Source organism: Portunus trituberculatus, chromosome 50 (assembly GCF_017591435.1).
Source record: "Portunus trituberculatus isolate SZX2019 chromosome 50, ASM1759143v1, whole genome shotgun sequence".
Lineage (NCBI taxonomy): Eukaryota > Metazoa > Arthropoda > Malacostraca > Decapoda > Portunidae > Portunus > Portunus trituberculatus.
In genome coordinates, this window is record NC_059304.1 from 932,501 (window position 1) to 957,500 (window position 25,000).

General features: G+C 43.8%; 1 protein-coding gene across 4 annotated transcripts in view; it reads left to right on the forward strand.

Annotated features, from left to right (window-relative positions):
• LOC123500171 (gamma-aminobutyric acid receptor subunit alpha-6-like) overlaps positions 1–25,000 on the forward strand; it is a 199,746-nt gene that overhangs the window by 160,761 nt on the left and 13,985 nt on the right. For all 4 annotated transcript variants that reach the window (XM_045248880.1, XM_045248882.1, XM_045248881.1 and 1 more), the window contains exons 2-5: positions 1,674–1,741; positions 20,399–20,628; positions 21,758–21,840; positions 24,513–24,647. In XM_045248880.1, coding sequence (XP_045104815.1) covers positions 1,674–1,741; positions 20,399–20,628; positions 21,758–21,840; positions 24,513–24,647 — 516 coding nt within the window. The remainder of the gene's footprint in view (positions 1–1,673; positions 1,742–20,398; positions 20,629–21,757; positions 21,841–24,512; positions 24,648–25,000) is intronic.

The window sequence follows — 25,000 nt, forward strand, 5'->3', positions numbered from 1 at the left end:
TGTCAGGGTCGCGTCCGCTGGCCTGGAAGGGGCCTGTGTTTGGAGAGAGGTGGGCCCTACTGGTGGGTCTTGTTAGGAGGGGAGGAGGAAGAATGACAGATGGCGGGCAGCGCGGGACACCAACCCTACTTGAAGGTGTCCCACTGTACCGGACACACTCCGTCCACCTGTGCCTTCCCCGATCACCTTGGTCCGCTGATGTGGGTCACGGGGACGGAAGGGAAGCGGGGAGGAGGGATGGGAGGCGGGGAGGAGGGAAGATAGACGTGGAGGATTGAAGGGAGGGGGGAGAAGGTAAGGGAGGCGGGGAGAAGGTGAGGGAGGTGGGGAAAAGGGCGGGAATGTCTTCTTACTAAGTGTTGTGCCTAAAGAGCTTTTATCAATTATCGATGTTATTTACTGAAAAAGAAGCCAGTTTATGACGAACTATGGAAAGTAAGAATGAGATATTTGAACAGGAAATCATATTACCTCAAAATATCCGTACAGACATTTTTTTTTTTTTTTCATAAACACACCAGTCGCCGCTTCATATGTTCTTTTCGCACACACCAGACAATATGAAAAAGAAAAAAAACCAGTAAATCAGTCTAGTCCGAAGGTGAAATTACTGATATAATATGCAAAAGCCGGATGTTCGTATTCAATTATACCGAGATTAATTAATGAAAAAAACTACTACTTTAATTCCGCGTAACATTAACCTTCAACAACAGAAGAGAACCCACCAATACAATATCTCCCCAACACTCCAGACCCTCTCCAAACCTCCACCCACAAACCAGCACCTTCCCCCACGCCCTTCGAAACAATAAAGGGAACGACGCGAAGCAAGAGAACAAGACTGATACACGCTGAAAGTACCACCTCTCTTGTTTTGCGCCATGCAGTGTGTCAGCGTGCCCAGCGTCTGTCCTCATCGTGTGCTGCATTGTACGTAGAGTCCCTAGCGACTGTAGCACATGAGCAGTACACGTGTGGCAGTGTTGAGGTGCAGAGGAGGAGTCATTAGAGGAGAGTAGCAAGTGTCCAGAGCAGCGTTGAGGGATGAGACTAAGAAGGAAAGGACGGTCTGGTTGGGGTGTAATCGGTTTCAAGACAAGTGTGTGATCTAAAATGTGCTGCTTGTTTCAATGGAGTGAGGAAGGAAAAGGAGGTGAATATAAAAAGTACGAGTGTAGATAGGAGTCTTTTGTTGAATGTATAGCTTGTGTTTATATCATGTCAACATGTTCTTATTTTGTTTTATTTTCATCTATCTAGTATTCCATTTATTCATACATGCATATACTCTGATGTAAGGCAACACACACACACACACACACACACACACACACACACACACACACACACACACACACACACACACACACACACACTACCCAGGTTTTTGAAAAGCCGATTCACTGAACTCTTCTATACTCCCACTCCCACTCCCCACTCCCCACTCCCACTCTCACTCTCACTCTCACTCTCTCCACTACACTTGCTCAAGTCTCTCCTCTACCCAGGTTGCCTCGGAGACATCCATGAATTTGCCTACTTGTTACTCTTGACACTGCTCCATTTCCTTGCTCTGTCTCTCTCCCTCCCTCCCTACCACAACCACCACTACCACCACCACCACCACCACCACCACCACACACACGTGTCTCTGTCTCTCTCCCCCGCAGGTCCGCCCACAACAATAATGGTCAACATGAACGTGAGATCAATGGGTCCCTTCTCCGAGAAACAAGAGGTAAGTACTTGGAATTAAATCTTACTCCTATGCACCTTTCAATCAACTTCCCTTCCCTTCTAAAATCCAAGCTTACTCCTGCTCACTCACCCTCTCCCAGTACTCACGCTTACTCCAGCCGCCTTAACCTGTGCCATTTGCGGCTCAGTACTTGCTCTTTACAGCCAGCCCTCCCTGTGGTGCTCACGGGCGCGCTGCTAATGGCGGTAAGCGGGACGGAGAGGCGGTTGGGCTTGTGTTGTGTGTGTTGTGGTCTTGTGATGGGTGTGGGTGTGTATCTCTCTCTCTCTCTCTCTCTCTCTCTCTCTCTCTCTCTCTCTCTCTCTCTCTCTCTCCTCCTCCTCCTCCTCCTCCTCCTCCTCCTCCTCCTCCTCCTCCTCCTCCTCCTCCTCCTCCTCCTCCTCCTCCTCCTCCTCCTCCTCCTCCTCCTCCTCTTCTCCGTCCTCCTCTTCCACCATCTTCCCTTCTCGTTTCCATCTATGAGTTCCTCCTCTTCTTTCCTCCTTCCCTCCTCCCTCTCCATTAATCTTCTCTCCTTTGCTTCATTCCATTTCTTTCTCTCCTTTCTCCTACCTTTCTCTCCTATTTCTTTCCCTTGGAATTATTTACATTTTTTTTTCCTTTTCTTTCTTTACTTTTTCCTTTCTCTAATTTTCTTTCCCTTTTCTCTTCTTTCCTTATGTTTTATCATGTTTCTCTCTCTCTCTCTCTCTCTCTCTCTCTCTCTCTCTCTCTCTCTCTCTCTCTCTCTCTCTCTCTCTCCGTGTCTCCCACGTGGTGTCCATCCCTTCACATTCCCTCCCTCTTTCTCTCCCTTCTTTCCTCCTCCTTGCTCTCCCCCCTTCCTCCAAGCCAGCCCAGCCAGTGCCCCCAGCCCCGTCATCCCCTCCAGCCCCTCCTCCCATTAACACCAAAGGGATATATCCGATCTTCATGTACGGTTTTCAGCTTCCTTCGCCGGCAGTAAAGAAACAAAGGATATTTTCACTCCTTCGCCTTTTTCTCGCCCTCCCCTCCCACCTCACCAATTTGATGTATTTGTTCTCCTTCCTGTCTCTTTGTTTTCTTCCTTTGTCTCTCTTGTTGGTTTAGTTATGTTTCGTTTGCCGTGTTTAACTTTGATTTCGTTGCGTGTTTGCTATGTTGTATGGATGGGTTTTTTTTTTTTTTTTTTTTTCTTCTTTTTTCAGAATCGATGTTTTTTGTGTGTCTGACCAGAATTTTTAATGTGTCAAGGCAAAGAAGAGCTATTGATAAAAGAAAGGCTCATTTCTCATTGTCTCTCCCGAAAATAAACGAAAGAAGAAGCAAGAAAGAGATACGCCAGTTTAATTTCTGAGCTGCCTTGACGCTCCTCTTTAGAAACAGTTCAAGTCGTAGGCATGACACACACGAGGAAAAAAACGGACAGGTAAAGATTTGGGAAGGTAAAGCTACCTACGATGACGTAAAAGACTGGAATGAGACAATAAGTTCTCTCAGGGTGGTTTGAAAGACATGCACAAATTTTGGGTGTTAAAATACATCGTCTCTCTTTTCATTGTCTCTTCACTTCCTCGCTAAAACAACTAAGCACCAGAGAATAAGGAAGGAATCTTCCTTACTAGGGTGACGTAGAACAGACAGGGAGCCGACAAATGAGTGAAGATTATGGGGAAAGCATCAATCTTGGAGCGGAATTGTAAATACTGATGATAATGATGGTAACGATGACAGTAATATGGGATGAGGAGTGATCGGAACTGAGTGTACAAAGAAGGGTGAGTCTAACAGTTCAACAGCTTATTGGGAAGAACATAAATAGACGTACTAGAAGAAAAAATTGGTTGATACGAAAAAATGAAAACAAATATTGGGAATTGAAAGTTAGTAAGCCGGAGCTATACGATGGGTGGTCATGTGTGGCAGAAACGGCGCAGGGAGAGGCAGGAGAGATGGAGAGTGAGAAGACGTAGCGTTAAGTATGGCTGAGTGAACAATGCAGGTAAGATGAAGCAGAGAGGGGCAGAGCGCAGGTGAATTAGATCAAGAATGATTGCGTTTCATTGAGGCGTAAAATCCAATTAAGTAATATTTCATTTAAGCGCCGTCAGTGTACTACTTCATATTGGGGCTGACTTATTGGATGTAGCCCGCGTATCGAAGAGCGAGGCAGGCCAGATGAGATGAGAGATACAGAGACGCATGGCTGGGCACGAAAGAACATGACAGGAGGGCACACACCCACACATTATCATTATCATCATCACCATCACCATCACCATCATCATCAGTGAAAGGCGGTCATCCCACGTACCTATCAGCATTAACTCTAACATTTTCCGTGGCCCAGAGAAGGCTTAGAGGTCCCTTAAAGGTCATATCACAGGCAAACCCTTCCTGAACCTCCTCCTTCGCCTCCAACGCTTCGAACTTCTGTCGGAGGCGGAGGCGGTAATCTTACTGCTGCGCCTTTCAAATACCAACTGAGGTGAAGATTATAAGCTAGCAGCGTCCCTGAAGGCGGCGATAAGGAAGTGAAACATGCAGGCGGCCAGGGAGGCGTGGGAGCAGTGTGGTGGGCGGCGGAGAAGAGGTGGAGAAGCATCGGAACGCTCACTAGATGGCGCTGAATCCAGGAAGAGCGTATCCTCGCCCCCGCTCACTTCGTATCAAAGTTGCATAGTTAAAGACGAACCCCCCCTCACCTGCCTCACCTCTCCTTCCTGCCTCACCTGCCCTGCCCTGCCCTGCCTGCACCTGCCTCACCTGCCCTAGCCCCCTCACCCATCCCCCCTCCAGCCAGCCAGCCAGCCAGCCACCGTTCATGTCCTGACCCTTGTCCGCCCTCGCGCCACCACCACCACCACCACCACCTACCGCAGTCTACATCCGGTTTCACTTCACCACCACCACCACCACCTCTCCCCCGACCACCCGCCCACACCAGCTCACGCCACTGGCCAGGCCCATCACCCTCACTCCTCCTCATGTCCCCTCCTTCATTACAAGCGCCTCTCCTTCTCTCTCAGCATCCTCAGCCTCCCTCAGCCTCCCTCGCCTTGCCGCTGCCCCGCTTAATAAGTTGAAGTTCATACAATTACCAGAGTCTTGTCAGTTTGTACTTAAGCTTTCTTCATGCATCCACACACACACACACACACACACACACACACACACACACACACACACACACACACACACACACACACAAAATGGAGCAAAGATTAAAGAGAGAATTGGATAAACAAAGATGGAGAGACCACTGATTAAGGGATAAAAGAGAAATAAGAGCAGCATGAGAGAGAGAGAGAGAGAGAGAGAGAGAGAGAGAGAGAGAGAGAGAGAGAGAGAGAGAGAGATGATGAACTGAAGAAAAAAGAATAGAGAAAACGTGAGTGAGTGTAGTCAGGTAATGCAGGTAATGAAGCAACAGGTGAGAATACGATAAAGGCTGAGAGAGAGAGAGAGAGAGAGAGAGAGAGAGAGAGAGAGAGAGAGAGAGAGAGAGAGAGAGAGAGAGTGAGAGAGAGAGAGTGAGTGAGAGAGTGTAAAGAGCAGTAATTAAGTTGGTGAATGATATTAGTGTGAAATGCTAATGAGCGTGTTGTGGGAAGTTGGAACTGTGGGAAATTATATGCAGGGGGAAGGGAAGAGTGAGGGTGGTGTCGCTAAGGTAAGAAAAGAGAGAGGGGAGCAGGAGGGAACAAGATCAAGGAAAGAAGGTGTGTGGGAAAAAAAAAAAAAAAAAAAAAAAAATTAGGTTTAAGGCGTCTAAGGATCAATACACAAGAAATTAATAACCAACCTTTATCATCTATTTCTTTTTTTCATGACCCATCTTCACCCTCACCTCTTCCTCCCTGACTGTCACTTTCACTCACATTCTAATCTTCACACTTTCTACACTCTTATCCTTCTTCATATCGTTCGGCTTTAGCTTCACTGCTATCCCTCCCTCTCCCTCTCTTTCCCTGCCTCCCTCCCTCGCCTCTTCCTGGCCGTGCGCCGCTGGGACACAGGTGGGCGGATGGACAGCAGGACAGGTGCAGGAGGCGGGCGATTCAATCAACATTTCGTCTTCGTCCAGATCTGACAAACTCGTCTTTTGATCTTTGTCTCTGTTTTGTATATTCCTCTCTCTCTCTCTCTCTCTCTCTCTCTCTCTCTCTCTCTCTCTCTCTCTCTCTCTGGCTGATTGATGGTAAGTAAACCTGATTTTCATCTCTTTGAATCTTCTTTTCTGTGCAAATGTTCCCTACTTGTAAATGAGAGAGAGAGAGAGAGAGAGAGAGAGAGAGAGAGAGAGAGAGAGAGAGAGAGAGAGAGAGAGAGAGAGAGAGAGAGAGAGAGAGAGAGAGAGAGAGAGAGAGAGAGAGAGAGAGAGAGATTAAGGGCAAAACTCATAAGTAAGGAGGTCAATAAATCAGCCAAGACTCAAGAACATAACTCAAGTCGCTACAATATTAACAGTCCATATTATTACCATCCCAACCTCCCCTTCCCCTTCCCTCCCTGACCCACCATCTAGCCTTCCCCATCCCTCCCTCCCTCCCTCCCAGTCTCCTCGCACCCCTTCCCATCCTCTCCTGAATGAACCCCTTATTGCTTTCCCCATCCATTCCCTTCCTCACCTCTCATCATTCCCCTTCTTTCCCTCTTTCCTAACTCATCTCTTTCCTTCAATCCTTTTTCATATTCTTCTACCCAATCTCTTTCATTTCCTACTCCCTTTTTTCATGTGTTCTTCTGTTCTTTTTATTTTTACTTCCTTTATGATGTTTCCTTCTCTCTTTTCCTTTTTATCTTTTTTTCATTCCCAATCCTTCATTTTCTAGCTCCTTTTCTTCTTTTTTAAATTATACTTTCTTTTCCTTTCTCTTTATTCTCTTTTACTTCCCTTCCTCTTCTCCCTTCTTTTCACTCTCGTCTCTTCCTACTTTCTTTTCCTCTCTATCCTCTCCTACTTTCACTCTCCCTTCAACTCGCCCTTCCTCTTACCCTCTGCCTCGTGTACTTCACTCACATTATTACTCTTCTCTTCTACTCGTCTGTCAATTATGAATGTAAACGTGATTATTCTGAGTTTTATTATACTATAGGCAATATGAGAGAGAGAGAGAGAGAGAGAGAGAGAGAGAGAGAGAGAGAGAGAGAGAGAGAGAGAGAGAGAGAGAGAGAGAGAGAGAGTGCTTGTTGGATAATGTGTTGGTGTGTTGGTTGCATTTATGAGGAAAAATGAGTGACATGACTGTTCATTATCATTATACAGTGAGTGGTCTATTTATACCCTGGCCCCTATCTCTCTCTCTCTCTCTCTCTCTCTCTCTCTCTCTCTCTCTCTCTCTCTCTCTCTCTCTCTCTCTCTCTCTCTCTCATTTCATATTCTCTGTCTCTGTTGATTGCTTTCTCCCTTCAATATTTGTTTCTTTCCTTCCTATTGCGCTTCCATTTCCTCTTTTGTCTTCTACCGATGCCTCCCCTTTTTTTTTTTTTTTGTTGAATCCATCAAATCAATTAATCATCTCTCTTCTCTTTGTCCTACACTCCTCGTTGTCTGCACTCTTCACTAGCTGCCTTGTGTATGTGAACCGGCTTTCCGCTTTTGCAATCTCGTAATTTTCTTATTCTTGCTTGCACTGCATTGTACCTCGGACCCTATTCAGTAACACTTCTGCGCCTCACTTTTACTACATTCAAAACACTCTACAGTTAAAGACACGTGAGTTTTTAGTGTGTTTTTAAGGTTGTAGTGACACATCAATAAGACTTCGACCTTCCTAACGGGAGGAACCCTTGGTATTAGAAAATAGTCATGATGAGAGAGCAAAGCGTTTCAGAATACGGATCCTAATGTCACTAGCCAGCAAGTCAAGGCACCCCGTGGTTCATGCAAGGCGCCCACAAGTGTCTGGCCGCCAGCTGCCATTCCAGTCTGCCCTGATGCGGCGATGCGGCAGACAGCTTATATTGGAAACTAATACAATCCCGCCATAAGAATCGCAGCCTTAAAATGGAATGTTGATATTTCCTTAGCGTGTCTGTCAGTGTGCGGCGTGATGGCGATCCCGGGAAGTGTCGCGGTGCTGTCAGCGTCTGCAGCCTCCACGATTCTTGATTTGACAAGCGCCTCTTCTTGTGATATTTTAGGCTGTCTTCTCAATGCCTTTTTTATTATGAAGGAGAAATACAGGCCAAGGGCAACAAAACTTATATAAAAACAAGGATTCACTAAGATGTCAGTTCAAAGTTGGAGAAGCGTCTTGTTCGCAAAATACAACAAATAAACACAATACAAGTTAAAACACCAATTAAGAAATTAACGTGCCTTTAAAAAGAGTGTGTATCATCCCGCTGTGCTGCTAACGAGTTTCTCCCACCGCGGCCATGCAGTCTTTACTGATTACTGAAATTACGGGAACAGCGATGCATGTAATTAATTGCATTGCCTTTTTTTTTTTTATCTGTCACGAGCGAGGCGAGATGAGGTGAGGTGTTCCCTTTGGCACTGCAATTACCTGCCGCAATAATTAGCAGCGAGCGTCATCATCCCATCTGCGTGATGTGTGGGGCTCCACCTGTCCACTGTAGCTCACCTAGTTACTGAAACAAGCGAGCCTCTTCATCAGATGGCGCTCTACACAAGGGGATCAAGGGACAGACATGCCTGACTTGTGCCTTCAGTTTGGTTACTCAGATTCTTTATTAATGTTTAAAGATGATTCAACTTAACTTATTGACTCTTTTGAATGCAGAGCTATTAGTGTGCAGTTTTATTATAGATAGATAGGATGACAGGCAGATATAAACATAGACAGACAGATAGACTAACAAACCGACTGACTGAGAGACAGACAGACAGAAAGATATATAGATAAATAGAAAGATATAGATAGAGAGACAGACAAACAAATGAACATATACTGCACTACACGCACCTCCCCCAACACGAAATACACACACACACACACACACACACACACACACACACACACACACACACACACACACACACAGCTCACAGACCACAAATCAACTAGTACACACATTTACAATTCAAAACCACAATCAAATAATCACGCAATGATATCCATAATTTACACGTGAACTGGTTGGCGCTCGAAAATTATGCTTTCCTGACAGACTCTGCAACAAAACCCGCTAGCCAGACCCGGAGCTAATCACTCTTCACACCACCGCACCCCACCAATACGACACGACTCACAGACTGCCAATAAATCCTTACTTCTTATTCAGTCACTAATGAAGAACAAACCTAATTCACTCATTCAACTAATTCATGCATCACCCACATATTCTCTGAAAGGATGAACAAAAAGCAGACTCGTTGGCCCTTAACCTACACTAATCTAATGCAAGAGACAGTTTAGTAATGGCAAAGGCTCCTCCCCACCCATCACTCCTGCCTAGTGAAGCTGAAGTCTCTCACTGTTGTATGCTCTCTGAAAGGATGAATAAAATCAGACTAGTTGGCCCTTACGAGGCTGTCTGTGCACAACCTAAACTAATCTAATGTAAGAGACGTAGTATAATAATGACGAAGGCTCTTCCCCACCCACCACTCCTGTCTAGTGAGGTTTAAGTCTCTAACTGTTGCTTGGATGTAATACTAATAAGATCTTTGAGGCGCAGAAGAGAAAGTGGTAGTGTTGATGAAAGGGCAGTCCATTGTCAGATTTTCAAAAATAAGAAAAATTAAACATTGTCTATCATAAAAAATGGAATGCAGCATTTAAATGATGAAATGTGTGTGTGTGTGTGTGTGTGTGTGTGTGTGTGTGTGTGTGTGTGTGTTTGATCTGCTGCAGTCTCTGACGAGACAGCCAGACGTTATATAACGAGCTAGAGCTCATTATTTCCGATCATATAGGTCTGAGACCAGGCACACACCACACACCGGGACAACAAGGTCACAACTCCTCGATTTACATCCCGTACCTATACTGCTAGGTGAACAGGGCTACACGTGAAAGGAGACACCCAAATATCTCCATATATATATATCTGGCTTGTGAAGCCAGCGCTCTATATATACCGGGCCGTGTGTGTGTGTGTGTGTGTGTGTGTGTGTGTGTGTGTGTGTGTGTGTGTGTGTGTGTGTATATATATATATATATATATATATATATATATATATATATATATATATATATATATATATATATATATATATATGAATAACATTGACTTATTGATTGAATGATTTTAAAACAAAACATCATAGCTAAATCAATAAAGACACAAAAACATAGTCAGATAAACACACATTTCACAATAACAATCTTTTAAAATGAACACTTACCTTAAAAATAAAATAAAAAAATAAAGCAATTTCAACAGCCATTGCAATCACAGATGAAACCATTCCTCCAGCACTTCACAAATCGAACAAATATCTTTTCTTCCCCTCCCAGTATCATATCGTGAATCTCAAAGCGGTGGTGTTCCTGATATCGCACGCCTATACAAACAAAGAAAGGCTGCCTGCGAACGCACGACAATATACAGCGAGGATAAAAGAACTCAACGCTTCGTTATACACTGTACTCGACATCCGCCGCTTGTTAGGCGACGCTGTTATTCTCCATCCCACTCTATATATACGAGGAACTTCCGTGTATTTTTCCCTCACCTATAGGTGGTTCCAGAGACAATTGTCTACACCTTGCCCATTTGTAGTGTGCAGCTTGTTACATTCGCAGCTCCGCCTCAAAATGTTTCTTGCGAGGAGATGCGTCGTGGAATCTGTCTCGCAATGTGTATAGGTGCCTCGCAATGTGTATAGGTCCTTTGAGAGAGAGAGAGAGAGAGAGAGAGAGAGAGAGAGAGAGAGAGAGAGAGAGAGAGAGAGAGAGAGAGAGAGAGAGAGAGAGAGAGAATGTGTGTGTGTGTGTGTGTGTGTGTGTGTGTGTGTGTGTGTGTGTGTGTGTGTGTGTGTGTGTGTGTGTGCGTGTGTGTGTTACATTCAAATATCAAGTTATTTCTACCCGTCTCTTCCTTTTTTCTAAATCCGCTGTACGTACGTGCGTAAACTCAATATATAAAATCTGACATCTAAACCATCACTTTTACATTTCATCAAATTATTCGACTTTGTATTCTCGTTTGACCAACACCCAAGCATTTTCACAAACAATTGCAGTCTAATATTGGTGAGTGAATCCTTCGGTGCACACCGCCACCACAGCAATTACACGCAACCACGGCCTAATTCTGGCATCATGAGAGAAACACGAGCCTCATGTAAGAAGCAGCGTGGTGACTTTTTTTTTTTTTTCATGCAATAATGTCAAATAATTCTGCTCACTAGGTAGTCACAGGGACACTTCTATAAGTAACTTCAACCACTGACCATCATAGACACATAAACCAGTGCCCCACCAAGCGTCCTACCATCACCTTATACCATCAAACTTTGCGCCCATATTCAGAAATGCTTTGTCCTCCCACCACAATTATTTCAAGGCCACGGAGATGCTTAGCCGGGTTCTTTAGAGTGCTTTTCCTGTTGTTAGAGTAGGAATCTTGTTAGTCTACCACTAGAACCATGCAAAGACCATTAAAAAGCCCTGCAACTTCAACAAGAGCCATTTGAATGTAGTGGAGGTGCAGCGCAGAAATGTTTCGAAATACCGGCCTTGATTGTTCGCTCGTCATCCTTTATCAGCGTTGCCAGATCAGTGCTCGCAATACCCTCTCCCTCATTCGTCCATCCTTCCCTGCGAGATGTCTCGCCTTCACTTACTTCCTAGCTTTCCTTTCCTATTTCCTCCGCAAATCAAGGCGTATTCAGTTGTCGGTACAAAACACTTCAAATAATCATCGCTCCTGTCTACTGCTTCACAGGAGGGAAGAAAAATACCAGCAAGTACTCCGTCCCATTCCTACATAAACTAAAAGTAAAATGATAACTTAACACAACAATCATTCATTCTTATTCCTTCATAAACTAACACAAGCGGGGCACGAATAATAAAGACAAATTCAAAGTCAACAACAGCACATCAGCCATTCCATTCCTACATAAGCTACTAGAATAAAAGGAGTAAAGAAGATCTGAAATAGTAAACATCATACAATATAACAGAGAGAGAGAGAGAGAGAGAGAGAGAGAGAGAGAGAGAGAGAGAGAGAGAGAGAGAGAGAGAGAGAGAGAGAGAGAGAGAGAGAGAGAGACACACACACACACACACACACACACACACACACACACACACACACACACACACACACACACACACACACACACACACACACACACACACACACAGGGAAGCAAAAATCATACGAGAAGGACTTGATTCGATATAAAAATAGAAAATGTTACCTATTATAAATGTTCCCTGTAAGCCTATTAGACTGAGGAGCGCGGCAGATACGACTCTCGCAGACTAATAATGCAATACCACACTCAGTAAATTGCAGCTGCTATCCGACCGAGGCCAGAGAGAGAGAGAGAGAGAGAGAGAGAGAGAGAGAGAGAGAGAGAGAGAGAGAGAGAGAGAGAGAGAGAGAGAGACTGACCTTTGCCCTTTTCTTCGACCTCCGCTGCGCTCACTAATATTACTGAAAACTGTTGTGGCTTCGTATTTACCGCGAAGTTTAATAGTGACAGCTTTTTTTCTCTCTCTTATGTGTGTGTGTGTGTGTGTGTGTGTGTGTGTGTGTGTGTGTGTGTGTGTGTGTGTGTGTGTGTGTGTGTGTGTGTGTGTGTGCAGGTAGTGAGACAAACGTATTCACAGACAGGCAGATACGTACATAGGCAAAAACACGCAAGTACTCTCTCTCTCTCTCTCTCTCTCTCTCTCTCTCTCTCTCTCTCTCTCTCTCTCTCTCTCTCTGATCTGAATAAAAATATACAATATAACGGAGAGAGAGAGAGAGAGAGAGAGAGAGAGAGAGAGAGAGAGAGAGAGAGAGAGAGAGAGACACACACACACACACACACACACACACACACACACACACACACACACACACGCACACACTCTCTCTCTCTCTCTCTCTCTCTCTCTCTCTCTCTCTCTCTCTCTCTCTCTCTTTATCTATCTATCTAACTCTGAACAGCAGTACTCTCAAACGTCTCGGCGTCTTAATTCTACAAATTTTAATGCAGTTTAGTGGAAGTTCCTGAGACTTTCAAGAATGCCTTCATAATTCTAGTGATAGTCCAACATGGTTCCTGCATCAATAGGGAGAAAAATAAATTGGGGCGCTATTAACCATGTGTATGTCCTTGCAGGTGAACATTGCTTATTTATTGACTTACAGCTGTCCTTTCAATGGGAGTAACACGTGTTTTCAAGTGTTGGACGACATGTACAAAAGAATAATGAGAGAACAGATGTTTGGCAAGTTAAGATTTTCACCTTGCTGGGAATGACAAGAAGAACAATAAGAGAACATTTTCACAATACGTGCTGTGGTGAATGAGAGCATCTGTGAGTGTGCCAGACAGAAGCAGAAGTAGCAGCAGCAGCAGCAACAGCAGCAGCAGCAACAGCGGGCACCTTCCTTCTCTCTCTCCCTCCCTCTCCCCCTCCCTCGTTCCCAGCCTTGACACACGCCCTGAATATTGCAAGCGCTGTACAACATTCACTCTCAACACACGTGGAGCTACAGATGAGATTTATGGCAATGTGAAGGTTCTGATTCTTTTCCAAGCAGATTCAAAACACGTGAAGATAAAAGCTCGGGGATTTACGATATGGGTTTTGGGGAGATTCTTTCTATTTGCTGTTTGTGTTGCCTCGTTGGGTTAATGGGATAATTTGGAGTGACTTGTTGAGTAAAGGCTGGTGCTTCACTCTTCGCCTCGGCATCACGGCATATTAAGAGTGTTTTCTCGTTAACTCTTTCTATGATTTGTGCGTGTCGTTATCGTCTCTTCGCTTATTGTGTTTGTTTATAAGATGTCTGTCACTGCCCTCCAGCGGAATCATACTCGTGGTGGTGGTGGTGGTGGTGGTGGTGGTGGTGGTGGTGGTGGTAGTAGTAGTAGTAGTAGTAGTAGTAGTAGTAGTAGTAGTAGTAGTAGTAGTAGTAGTAGTAGTAGTAGTAGTAGGTGTAGTGGTGGTGGTGGTGGTGGTAATAGTAGTACTAGCAGCAGCAGCATTAGTAGTAGTAGAATCATAATTATTACCATCACATTTCTACAACTATCATTATCACTAGTCCATTATCATCATCATTATTATTACCACCACCACCATCAACATCATCCTTTACCTACATTACTCTGATCACTACCAGGTGTTGGCTCCCCTAATCCCCCTCCCTCCACCCCGCCCAGTCTCATACATCACCGTTTTATTTGATCACTTTGCGCTTAGGGAGGCACCGCATGCTCAGGAAAGCAGCCGGGAGTACAGAGACGGCCAGGTATAAAGGCACATTAAGACCCCCACCCCACACACTGAGCACTGAGCCTTAACATTCATCTCACCACTCGCCACTTTAACTAATTCACTCCCTACGAGACCTTTTCCTGGAGGCTGCCGGGCGTATATCTCAGCGCCGACAAGTGATTCAGACTTAAGAGGCTCTCAGATTTATCGTTAACAGAGACGCGACCTTGAGGAACTTCTGAACAGCTGAGAACTTTTAGATATACGTAGATCCCTAAGCGAGACCTCACCGGCAGCACATGACCATTGTGTATTGGCAGAGGCGACTCTAAAACAAGCAACTCTACCGGAAAATGAAGAGAAAGAAAGCTCTGTTTTAGTTCAAATAATGGAAATTCAGGGACAAGAGAAATGTTTTGTGTTATTTTTAAAAGTATTCGGATTTGATAGCATTAGGATTTCTCTCTCTCTCTCTCTCTCTCTCTCTCTCTCTCTCTCTCTCTCTCTCTTACAACACACTATTTCTCTGTTTCTTTGTTTGTCAGTGTGTGTGTGTGTGTGTGTGTGTGTGTGTGTGTGTGTGTGTGTGTGTGTGTGTGTGTGTGTGTGTGTGAGAGAGAGAGAGAGAGAGAGAGAGAGAGAGAGAGAGAGAGAGAGAGAGAGAGAGAGAGAGAGAGAGAGAGAGAGAGAGAGAGAGAGAGAGAGAGAGAATGTTAAAATGGCAGACACTCATATTTATGGAGTGAAATATATGACTTCTACAACTTAATACCTCAGTCTCCCTGCCAACACTTACCCCACCACTACCACCACCACCACCACCACCATCATCACAACACCCCCAACCTCAATCACTCATCTCCCCATCTCTCCTGCATCCCTCCCCACACTACCATCCACCCCCACACCTGCCAACTCCTACATCAGCGCAGACATACCACCACCACCACCACCACCACTACTACTACTACTATTATTACTGCTACCACTACTTCTACGGTTGCTAATCCTCGCTCGTACAGATCCCCTCTCTGGTACCCGCGGCTTGGCTATCGGCACTCTTCATCTCTACTACTGCGCGGCGTTAGTCAGTGTCGGGAGTAGCGCTCGCTGGCACAAACTAAACGCCTCGCACCAACACCACCACCACCACCACCACCACCACAGCCAGCCACTACCACCAAACAACTTTACTTTCTCACTTAACTATTTTTACATTTCTGGGCCTCCTCCTCCTCCTCCTCCTCCTCCTCCTCCTCCTCCTCCTCCTCCTCCTCCTTTACCTCTTCCGTTTTCTTTATCTGTATGCTTTTCTCGTGTGTGTGTGTGTGTGTGTGTGTGTGTGTGTGTTCCTGCCCCATTAGTGATGTTCATACTATGTTCATGTTGATGCATGTTGTTGGACAATCACACACACACACACACACACACACACACACACACACACACACACACACACACACACAAACACACACTCGGATATTCATGGCTGGCCGCTGTGTAATCTGCAAGTCCATCCCACCAACACACTACACACTGCTGCTGCTGCTGTTGCTGCTGCAGTGACTAACGCCACGAGTGAACTAGACTAATAATGCATCGGCGTACAGTGCTAAGCTCCGGCGCCTTAGCAAATATAAACGAACAGTAATAATAATGTGGATGTAGGAATAAGAGGAAAGAAATAATTGAAACATGACTGCCACTACTAATTGATGGTTAGGCTGGTTCTCTCTCTCTCTCTCTCTCTCTCTCTCTCTCTCTCTCTCTCTCTCTCTCTCTCTCTCTCTCTCTCTCTCTCTAGTGCAGTGCCTCATTAAGTAAATAAAGATGGGGATAAAAGTAATAGTTTTTCTTAATCGCTCTAATGTACTGGCTTTGCTTTTTTTTTCTTTCATTGTTTTTTTCTTCTTTTTGTGGCATTTGTTTTAAAGGTGGCTCTGGATATCATTACGACTGTTTCCTAACTCAAAGGGAAGTTGTAGACCTGTGTCCATTGGGTAATGAGCATATTTGGTGGAGCTACAGTAAGGCGTTTTCTTAGTCCACTGATCCTCTTATGGTGGATGAGTAGTGGCCGGTGTGGTAGATGAAGGTGTTTTGTTGTTTGGTGGATGAGGTGTAATTGAAAGTTTTATGGATTTGTTGGCTTGCTTGTTATATGGAATGGATAGCATGGCTGTATGGGCGTGTATGGGCAGCTAGTTGCTTTGATGGTTGTTGCTGTAAGTGTGAACGATCATCAGCGAAGACAGTAACATAGGTGCCGCTAAACTGATACATTTAAGTGACGCTATCAATGGAAAAACTTGATATGCATTGAAGGGTAATAATCCGTCTTGTAAGCTGTGATATGAAGGATTTAAGCTCATTCTAGTTTATAAACATCATAGATATAGATATACACACATATACAGATAGATATAGATATAGATAAACCTCATAGTAGATGTAAAGTGCCATAAGTTTCATGTGTCTACCCAGCGTGACTTCAGACTCAAGCGCAAGATCAAGCTGAAGTGCAACACCACATAACGCCACGTGGAGGTTCTGTCATCTCGCATGTGAACGAATAGGCTTCACATGGCTTACATCCACGAATAGGGAGAGATACTGTTCGAGCTGTTGATGGTCCGAGTGGGAGAGGTAGCTCGGAGGCGGGTGAGGGAAGGAAAAAGATAGGAGGGTGGAATGCGTCACCTAACATTCATACAAATAGGAAAAAACAAAATTTAATATAATCTGCAGTTATATGGCACAAGGTTGACAAGAAGGATTTAATGACAAAAGAGAAGAGCAGTCACTGCGTCGCCCGCCGGTCCGCCGCCAGCCGCGTCTGCGCACCTCATTGACGACTGGACAGCCTCTAGTCATATCGTTTGTATTCCTAATCCAGGATTCATACATATCTATCTTTCTTTTACACCTATGTGAATGACTGGTGAAGAAAATAACAAACAAACAAAAGAAGGTTCGGCCAGCGTGTGCCAAGATCCCTGCCAGTACGACAGTAAACAAGCCGTTAGATACCAAGTACAGTGCTGATCACAACACTTTCCCCATTAAAGCTTCGCACTCTTAAAACAATTTGGGCTCTAAGGACTATTTTGAAAATCCACATTAGTGTTTTTCCCACTGATGATGCAAAACATATGTTACACTGCCACTGAAGCCGTAGAAACACTCCTAATCCTTACTTCCAACTTACTTCGACATGGTGCTGAAGAGTGTAGACCAAGAGAAGAGGAGGAGGGGTGGCGGTGATGGCGGTCAGCGTTGTATGAAGTACGTGACTGCCCACCACCACCTACACAGGCAGCCGGTGGTGCACTCAAACTCGTTACACACCCAAACACACACTTGCATCACCTATACACCATACACAAGAAAGCACTAATAACTGTAGTTTATGTCCGCGAAAGGAGATCCGTTTTCCTCTTGTAGGTAAGAAATTATCGTGACATCACTAAGGAACTAAAATTACGTGGCCGGCCCGTCCTGCCAGCCACCACTCACTTCTCAAGCTTGCCAACCCCACGAGCCATCACGCCTAGTTACCAAATGCATAATTACCTTCACTCCTACTGATTTTTCTTGGTTTGGTGTTATATCCTTGTGTACTTAAGTTTTGATAACGCTTTTGGATGACGCCACTCCCGGGGGAAAAAAACATAATTTAATATCTAATCAAACTTTTCAACAACTGGAACTTGATCTTTGATGCGCAAAACTCCTTACAATTGCTGAAAATAGATTACATGTGTTATTACCAGTCAGGGTCAATAATTGCGGTATTAGGCTTCGAATTATTCTTATTGATTGGTGCATATGAAGCTTGAAGTCTATGCATACACCACGGTTGTCTAAATGAACAGCAGTAACTCACGTGTGCATGTGCGTGAACTAAAATAATAGGCTTGGTTTATCATTACGTTCGCTGCTGTGCTCATTATCCGCAAACTGAAGCGTAAGGGATAAAACAGGTTGTGGTAATTTTACCTGTCTTTTTTTTATGTACGAAAATAAAACGTTAGCAGCTCTATAACGTAAATGGCTCTTTTTTATTAATCTTTTTTTTCTTCCTATCCTCTTATGTTGTTACGAAAGATGGACCATATTTCGATATTTTTCACTGTTTGCAGAGGTGGAAGGAATAAATTTAGCTAAAAGAGGTTTTAGGCACAACTAAAACACAGAACTCTGAAGACATCGAGACTTGAATAAATACTGTTACGTCGGGAAGAACTTGGAAGTCTTGGGGCTAGACGGGTGTTGCGTCTCCCTGCGGGGAGGAGGGCAGGTGAAAAGTATCCCAGCTTGCTCCCTGCCTCAGGCGGGCGGGCGGAGTCGAGTATATCCTTGCACTGTATGGTTTGATTTTCTATTGTGTATTGTAGTACCGTGGCTTTTATGTGATGTGACTAAGAAGACTGAGGAGCTTCTGTAATATATCAAATGATCTAGATGTAAAAGATATTGTATTAAGGGGTGGTCAGTATTAAGTCGAAATAGAATTACGTTAAAAGAAGTGAAGTAAGCAGTGAGAAAAGGAACAGTGAGTTACAAGACCAATCTGTAGAACAATGAGTTAGTGAGAAGAGTGATAAGTGCAGAGACAGTGTTGGACTCGCTGCTGTTGTATTGACTTGCACAAGGAATAATTAAAGTTGAAAAGTTTTGTCCAGCGTATCCTTCTCCGCGGATTGTTACCATTCTCTCAGTGACGACTCTGTAGTAAACGAACTTTTTGTGTGAGGAAGACAACCACACACTCGTGCCCAACGTAACAATACATCCAGCATTACTTATGTGTCTGTACTAATGACCTACGAGTGAGAGCCAGTGCTAGTGAAGGTGTGTAAGAAGGCGTGAGTGACTCTCTCTCTCTCTCTCTCTCTCTCTCTCTCTCTCTCTCTCTCTCTCTCAGTCTGGCTTCTGCCCTTAAGAGCTCGCATCAGTTCATTCATTTTTACGAGCAAATCTCCACCTCTTTCTCTCCCCTCACGAGCAATTTCCACCTGTCTTTCATCCCTCCAACCCAGAGGCACCTTCCAGCCTTCCACTCCGTCACCTCTGTAAGCAAAACCCTCCACTAGTGTTTTTGTTTTTGTTTTGTTCTAGTTTTTACTCCTCATTTATATTTCACCATTGATTCGTAATAAATGAAATCCTTCTTTTTCTATTTTTTCTAAATAACTTTCCCAATTCCTCTTCCTTGATTTGTTTTCGTTTTTTTTTTCTTTTCTTTTGCTTCCTGTTGTGAAATTCTTTGTTTTCTGTGTTCTTTTTTACTCTGCATTCGTTTGTATCTTTAATGGGGTGGTGTTTATAGTTATCCTTTCCCTTTTTTTCTTTGCCTTTTTATCTTCTCTCTTTATTCTTTGTTGTGTTTCATCATTTCTCATGTTCTTTATGTTCTTTCCCTCTCTTCAGCATTCTTTTGTTTCTTTCGACCTCCCTCTTCTCCCTTGTCTTGTCATAACTTCTCTCTGTCACAGTTTACCCTCCTACACATTCTTTATATCCTTTCTTCCTCTACAGCATTCCTTTATTTCTTTCAGTCTAAAGTTATTCTCTTCCTTTTCTCTTTCCTTGCCGTCTATTCTCTTCCCTGTCGTAGTTTATCTTCTTTTGTATTCCGTATCTCTCTCTTTCCCTTCACCCACGAGTAAAGACCGCCAAACCACTGCTTTGTTATCTATAAGTGTTCTAATCTCATTTACTCTCAGCCACCCCCTCCTTTGCTATATACGAGTAGATATATTCCACCCACACACACACGCGCACGCACACACGTAAACACATTCCCCCAGCAATACTCAACTCATCCTCCTCACTCAACCCACAGCACCATCTTCCCTCTCTCCCGCTGCTACTTGCTGTATCTACCCACGAAAACACACGACGCCTCCCCACACACGTGTTTCGTCACTCCTATTTATTCCCCGGATAAAAACTCTGCCCTCAATTCCCTTTCCTCGCTCATCCAAGTACTCAACATAGCCTGCAGTCTTTTTCTCCTATACTCTTCACTCTATTTTCATCTTTGACACCACCAGCAACATCTTGCTACCTTTCCCTCCTTCCTCTCTGTCACTTCGACATCCACGCCTCTCAGATCTTCGCTCCACGTCATTCTAGTGGCGCCTCAAACATCTTTTCTTCCCTGCACGGCACCATGTGAGCTCTCTCTTAGTTTAGATCTGTATTTTTAAACAATTCTCTCATTATCTTACCACCTCATGCACTTCTCTCCATCACAGCCAACACTCAAGACTCTCCACTCATGTTTCTTCTCTCTCTCCAACAGTCATACTCTATGCAACTGTACCTGCGTCAAGTGTGGTTCGACCCTCGCCTTCGGTTCAACAAAACGGACCTCGGCGAGACGGAGTTCTCTATGAATTGGATGTTTGCCGCCAAACTGTGGAAGCCCGACACCTTCTTCATCAACGGCAAGAATTCCTACGCCCACAAGATCACAGCGCCCAACACCTTCATCCGCCTGCAGCACGACGGCCAGATCACGTGGTCCCTCAGGTGGGAGGCAGTGGGCGGTGGTCTCCCAGGATATGGTGTGGGAGTCCTGTGGTATTTGAAGGAGAGTGGGTGTTTTGAGTTGTTTTGCTATTCTTGTAAAATTTTTAGTGTATTTGTGGTCCTTTTTGAAGGATATTTCTGTAGTCTTTGCTGTTCATATTGATGGGAAGCATTCAATGGTGAATTTATAAGGAAAAACGGGGTAGTGGTGATAAAATCATTGTTTGAGAGAGATAGATAGAGAGATAGATATATAGATAGATAGAGAGAGAGTGAGTGAGTGAATGAGCGAGTGTGTGTGTGTGTGTGTGTGTGTGTGTGTGTGTGTGTGTGTGTGTGTGTGTGTGTGTGTGTGTCAACAAAAAGCCACTCCGGATGTGTGAATTAAGGCTTGTTTGCCAAATGGCCTCACGGTTTTTACATAGTTAAGAGCATATTGGTGTGTAGAGGTGCGTGTGGTGGTGAGCAGAGTGTGTGTGTGTGTGTGTGTGTGTGTGTGTGTGTGTGTGTGTGTGGCCTGAGAGTGAGGGGCAGTGTTGGTGGCGGTGATGGTGATAGTGGTGATTTTGGTGTTTGAAGTTCTTCTACCTGTGTACTTTTTTCTTTCTTTTTTTTTTTTTTTTTGAGTTCCACACCATTTCCTTTAATCCTTTCACTAGTATGGCTGTCCTTCGTTAACTATGAGATCAATGTAGTAAACTGTATGAATGGATATGAAGACAAATACATAATGGCGTTGAATTAATCATTATACGTATGTAGATATATGTATTTTTCAATTTTATTTCTTTTAAGTCCTTAGTATAAATGAATCAGTCTTAAAAATTGTATTACATGATAATGGAAAGATTGACTAGAAGGACAAGAATTCAGTCACTTGCAGACTTTTTATAAACTTAAATGTACACAATTCATTAAAAGCTGTACGGGATTTCTTGAAGTGGTGGTGGTGGTGGTGGTGGTGGTGCATTATGCTTGAAGGTGGAGGGTGGATGGGAAGAGTGTGTATCTGGCACTGGGGAATGAAGGGTATTAATAAAAACTCTCTCTCTCTCTCTCTCTCTCTCTCTCTCTCTCTCTCTCTCTCTCTCTCTCTCTCTATCTATCTATCTATCTATCTATCTCACAGGCTCACCGTCCGCGCCACTTGCAAGATGCACCTGCGCAAGTTTCCGCTGGACACCCAACTGTGCCCGCTCAGCCTCGCCTCGTGTGAGTCCCTCGCCGCCTCACACTCGGGGCCTCAGACGACAGACTTGACACGGAGAGAGACTGACGTGAAAGGAAGCACTTTTCAGAGTTGGCGGGTGGATTTCAGAAGGACGCTTTGATGGGGAAATGAGCACTTCAGAAAGAAACTTATTATTAGACGTAGCTTTCTTTAGGAATATATTCAGAGGGATCTTTTTTTTCAGAGGAATAACTGATGCTGTTACGTACTTATGCTCCTAAAACTTCATAAAAAGGAACTTCTAAACGAGGACACTTAGAAATTTCAAACAAGATACTTTTCAGGGATTTCTTTCAGGGGGGAAGCTTTGGAATAGAAAAGGGGACTAAGAGTAATTTACAGATGATGACTTCCAACGAAAAATCGGAAAGGTAAGAGAAAAACAAAAGGATTTAAAGAAGACTATAAAAGATCACAGGATAACTGACTGCAGGGGATAGTTTTTAAATTAATTCTTACAAAAAAAATAGAAGGTTAGAGAGAAAATTAAAGACTTGAAGGGTAGACTCCAAAAGAATGGGACTTCAAAAGGACATCACGTAGAAACAAACGTGAATCAGAAACATCGTAGTACAAAAATCATGCAAAAAGCAGGACCGAGACTCATAACAAATAGTATTGTCGGTTGTGAAATGCTCAGTTCTTCTCTACTTTCTTTTCAGATTGTGTTAATTGAGCTTTTCTAGTTTTCTTTCTCTCTCTCTCTCTCTCTCTCTCTCTCTCTCTCTCTCTCTCTCTCTCTCTCTCTCTCTCTCTCTCTCTCTCTCTCTCTCTCTCTCTCTCTCGTTTCTTTCGGAGCTATTGGACAGCCATGTTCACAGTCACTTGGCACTGAGGCGGTTGTTTCTCAGGTCAGATGATTCTCAAGACAGATCAGCCTGAATACAAATTTACACGAACAGTTTTTTTCTACGCTGTGCACACTTTCTTTGAGACCTACACAATTTTCTAATACTGTACGAAGCTGTTTTCTTTCAGTTCTGCACAATGGTAACCTTCCACATACTTACTCATTTCTTTCTTTTACTTCCTATGCTATGAACGAATGTCGAGATAATGAACCCATGTTATTTTTCCCTCTTCTCTGTTCCTTCAAAACTCACAACAAAATTCCTCCCCCCTCTTGAAATAATCCTCAGTTTTACAATCTCGTGTCCTTTACACAGCAATTTTCCCTCATTCTGAATTTTCATTGCTGCATTTCAAGTTCTCTCTCTCTCTCTCTCTCTCTCTCTCTCTCTCTCTCTCTCTCTCTCTCTCTCTCTCTCTCTCTCTCTCTCACTCTTTCCTTTGACTGTATTTCCTTTCATCTCGTGTTTGCTCCGTACACTCAACACTCTCCCTATATTACTGCTGCTCCTCCTCTTTTTCTCCTTTCCTCCTCCTTTTCCACATTTTCCAGGTTTTCTTTTTCTCCCCCATCTCGAATTCTCAGTTCTCAGTCACTCCTCAACGCCTCTTCCTCCTCCTCCTCCTCCTCCTCCTCCTCCTCGTCTTCTTCCAATGGTCTTCGATATTCTGTTCTTTATCATTCACTGTCTTTCATCTCGATTCTTTTTCTCATGTCATTTTGGTGTTTCTCTCATGTTCCTCTTCTGTCTATCTTTCTATTCTTTTTTCAATTTGCTTTCATGGTATTTTTCATTTCTTTTTCTTCTTCCTCTGCCTCGGGACTTTTCTTGAGGCTCTTCTTCTCTCTCATTTTCTCTCCCCCTCTTTTTTTTTCTTCCTAGTTCGTGTTCTTCTTGGCTTTTTTTTCTTTTTCTTTCTCCTTCGAATTTTTCTTGTTCTGTGTGTGTCTTTTTCTTCTGTCTTTCGTTTTCTTGTTGCTCTTTTGTGTATTGTGTCTATTCCTTCTTCTTCTCTTTTTTTTTTTCTCCGTCTTCTTTCTTCGCTTACTTTAATTAACCTTTTCTTTATCAAATGAAATATTTCCCTTTATTCATTTTTTCATATCATTTCATCTCATTTATCTTTGTTTCCTTGTCTCCAATTCCGAAATGACTTCTCCTTAACTTGATATAACGCAGTTAGTCACCAAGTACGTAATGGGATCTCTCTCTCTCTCTCTCTCTCTCTCTCTCTCTCTGAAGCTTTTTTTTATTCTTATTTCTCTCTTTTCTCTTTTTCTCCCTCTTTCACTCCTATTCAGACTTGTTTCATTGCTCCTCTTTTACATTTCCACCTCCCAGCTTTTATCCAGCCTTTCACTAGCGCAACCTTTTCACCTTCATCTCCCAGCCCAACCCTGCCCTGCCCTGCTCATCCTTCTCATCCTCCTTCACGTACTTTTTTTTTCATATAATTCTTCACACACCTCCAGCTTCATCCTTTAATTCATCTCTTTACTGTACCTCTTCACTTTTATTATCTCCTCCTCCTCTTCCTTCTTCTTCTTCTCCTCATTATCCTCCTTCTTTCTCTACCTAAAACTTTCTCTTCACCTATTTGTAATTCTTTTCTTCCCTTTCCACCTCCACTAAAGCCACCTCCTACAACCACCAACAATCTTTCTCCCTTTTTTTTTTCCCCTTCCCCATAACTCTTTTCCAGTCAACGATCTTATTCCACGTCCCCCTTTCACCCTTTTTCAACTTCCCTCTATACATGACACTTTCTCTCCCCCTGACGCCGCCGCTCACTCCCCCCACAGACGGGTACAACTCTCAGGACATGGTGTACAAGTGGGCGCCCTCCACTGTCACGGTCGACCCAGACGTGAGCATCGCCCAGTACGAACTCTTCAATATCTCCACTGGCAAGGACAAGATCGTGGTGCAGCGGAAAGGTGAGGTCGTAGTGGTGGTGGTGGTGGATAGGATGAGAATGCTTATCCTGACTACTTCGGTTTGTCGTTTTCTCTTTGTCTTGACCTCTTCTCTATGAATGTTGAGATAGAAGGGGCAGAATTCCTGAGTTTTTTCTCTCCTATTTCTTTTTCTTGCTCTTATATTTCTCTTGGTTTAGTCATTGTTTGTTTTCTAACACAGTTGTTTCCTTCTTTGTCTTCTCTTCACTTTCACTAAACTCTTATGTGAATGGTGAATTACAACGGGTCTGTTTGAGGTCATGTGGTTCTGGTCTTTTTATCTACATAAGTTTCTATATTCATTCAATCATTATTTCTATTCAACTCAGTTA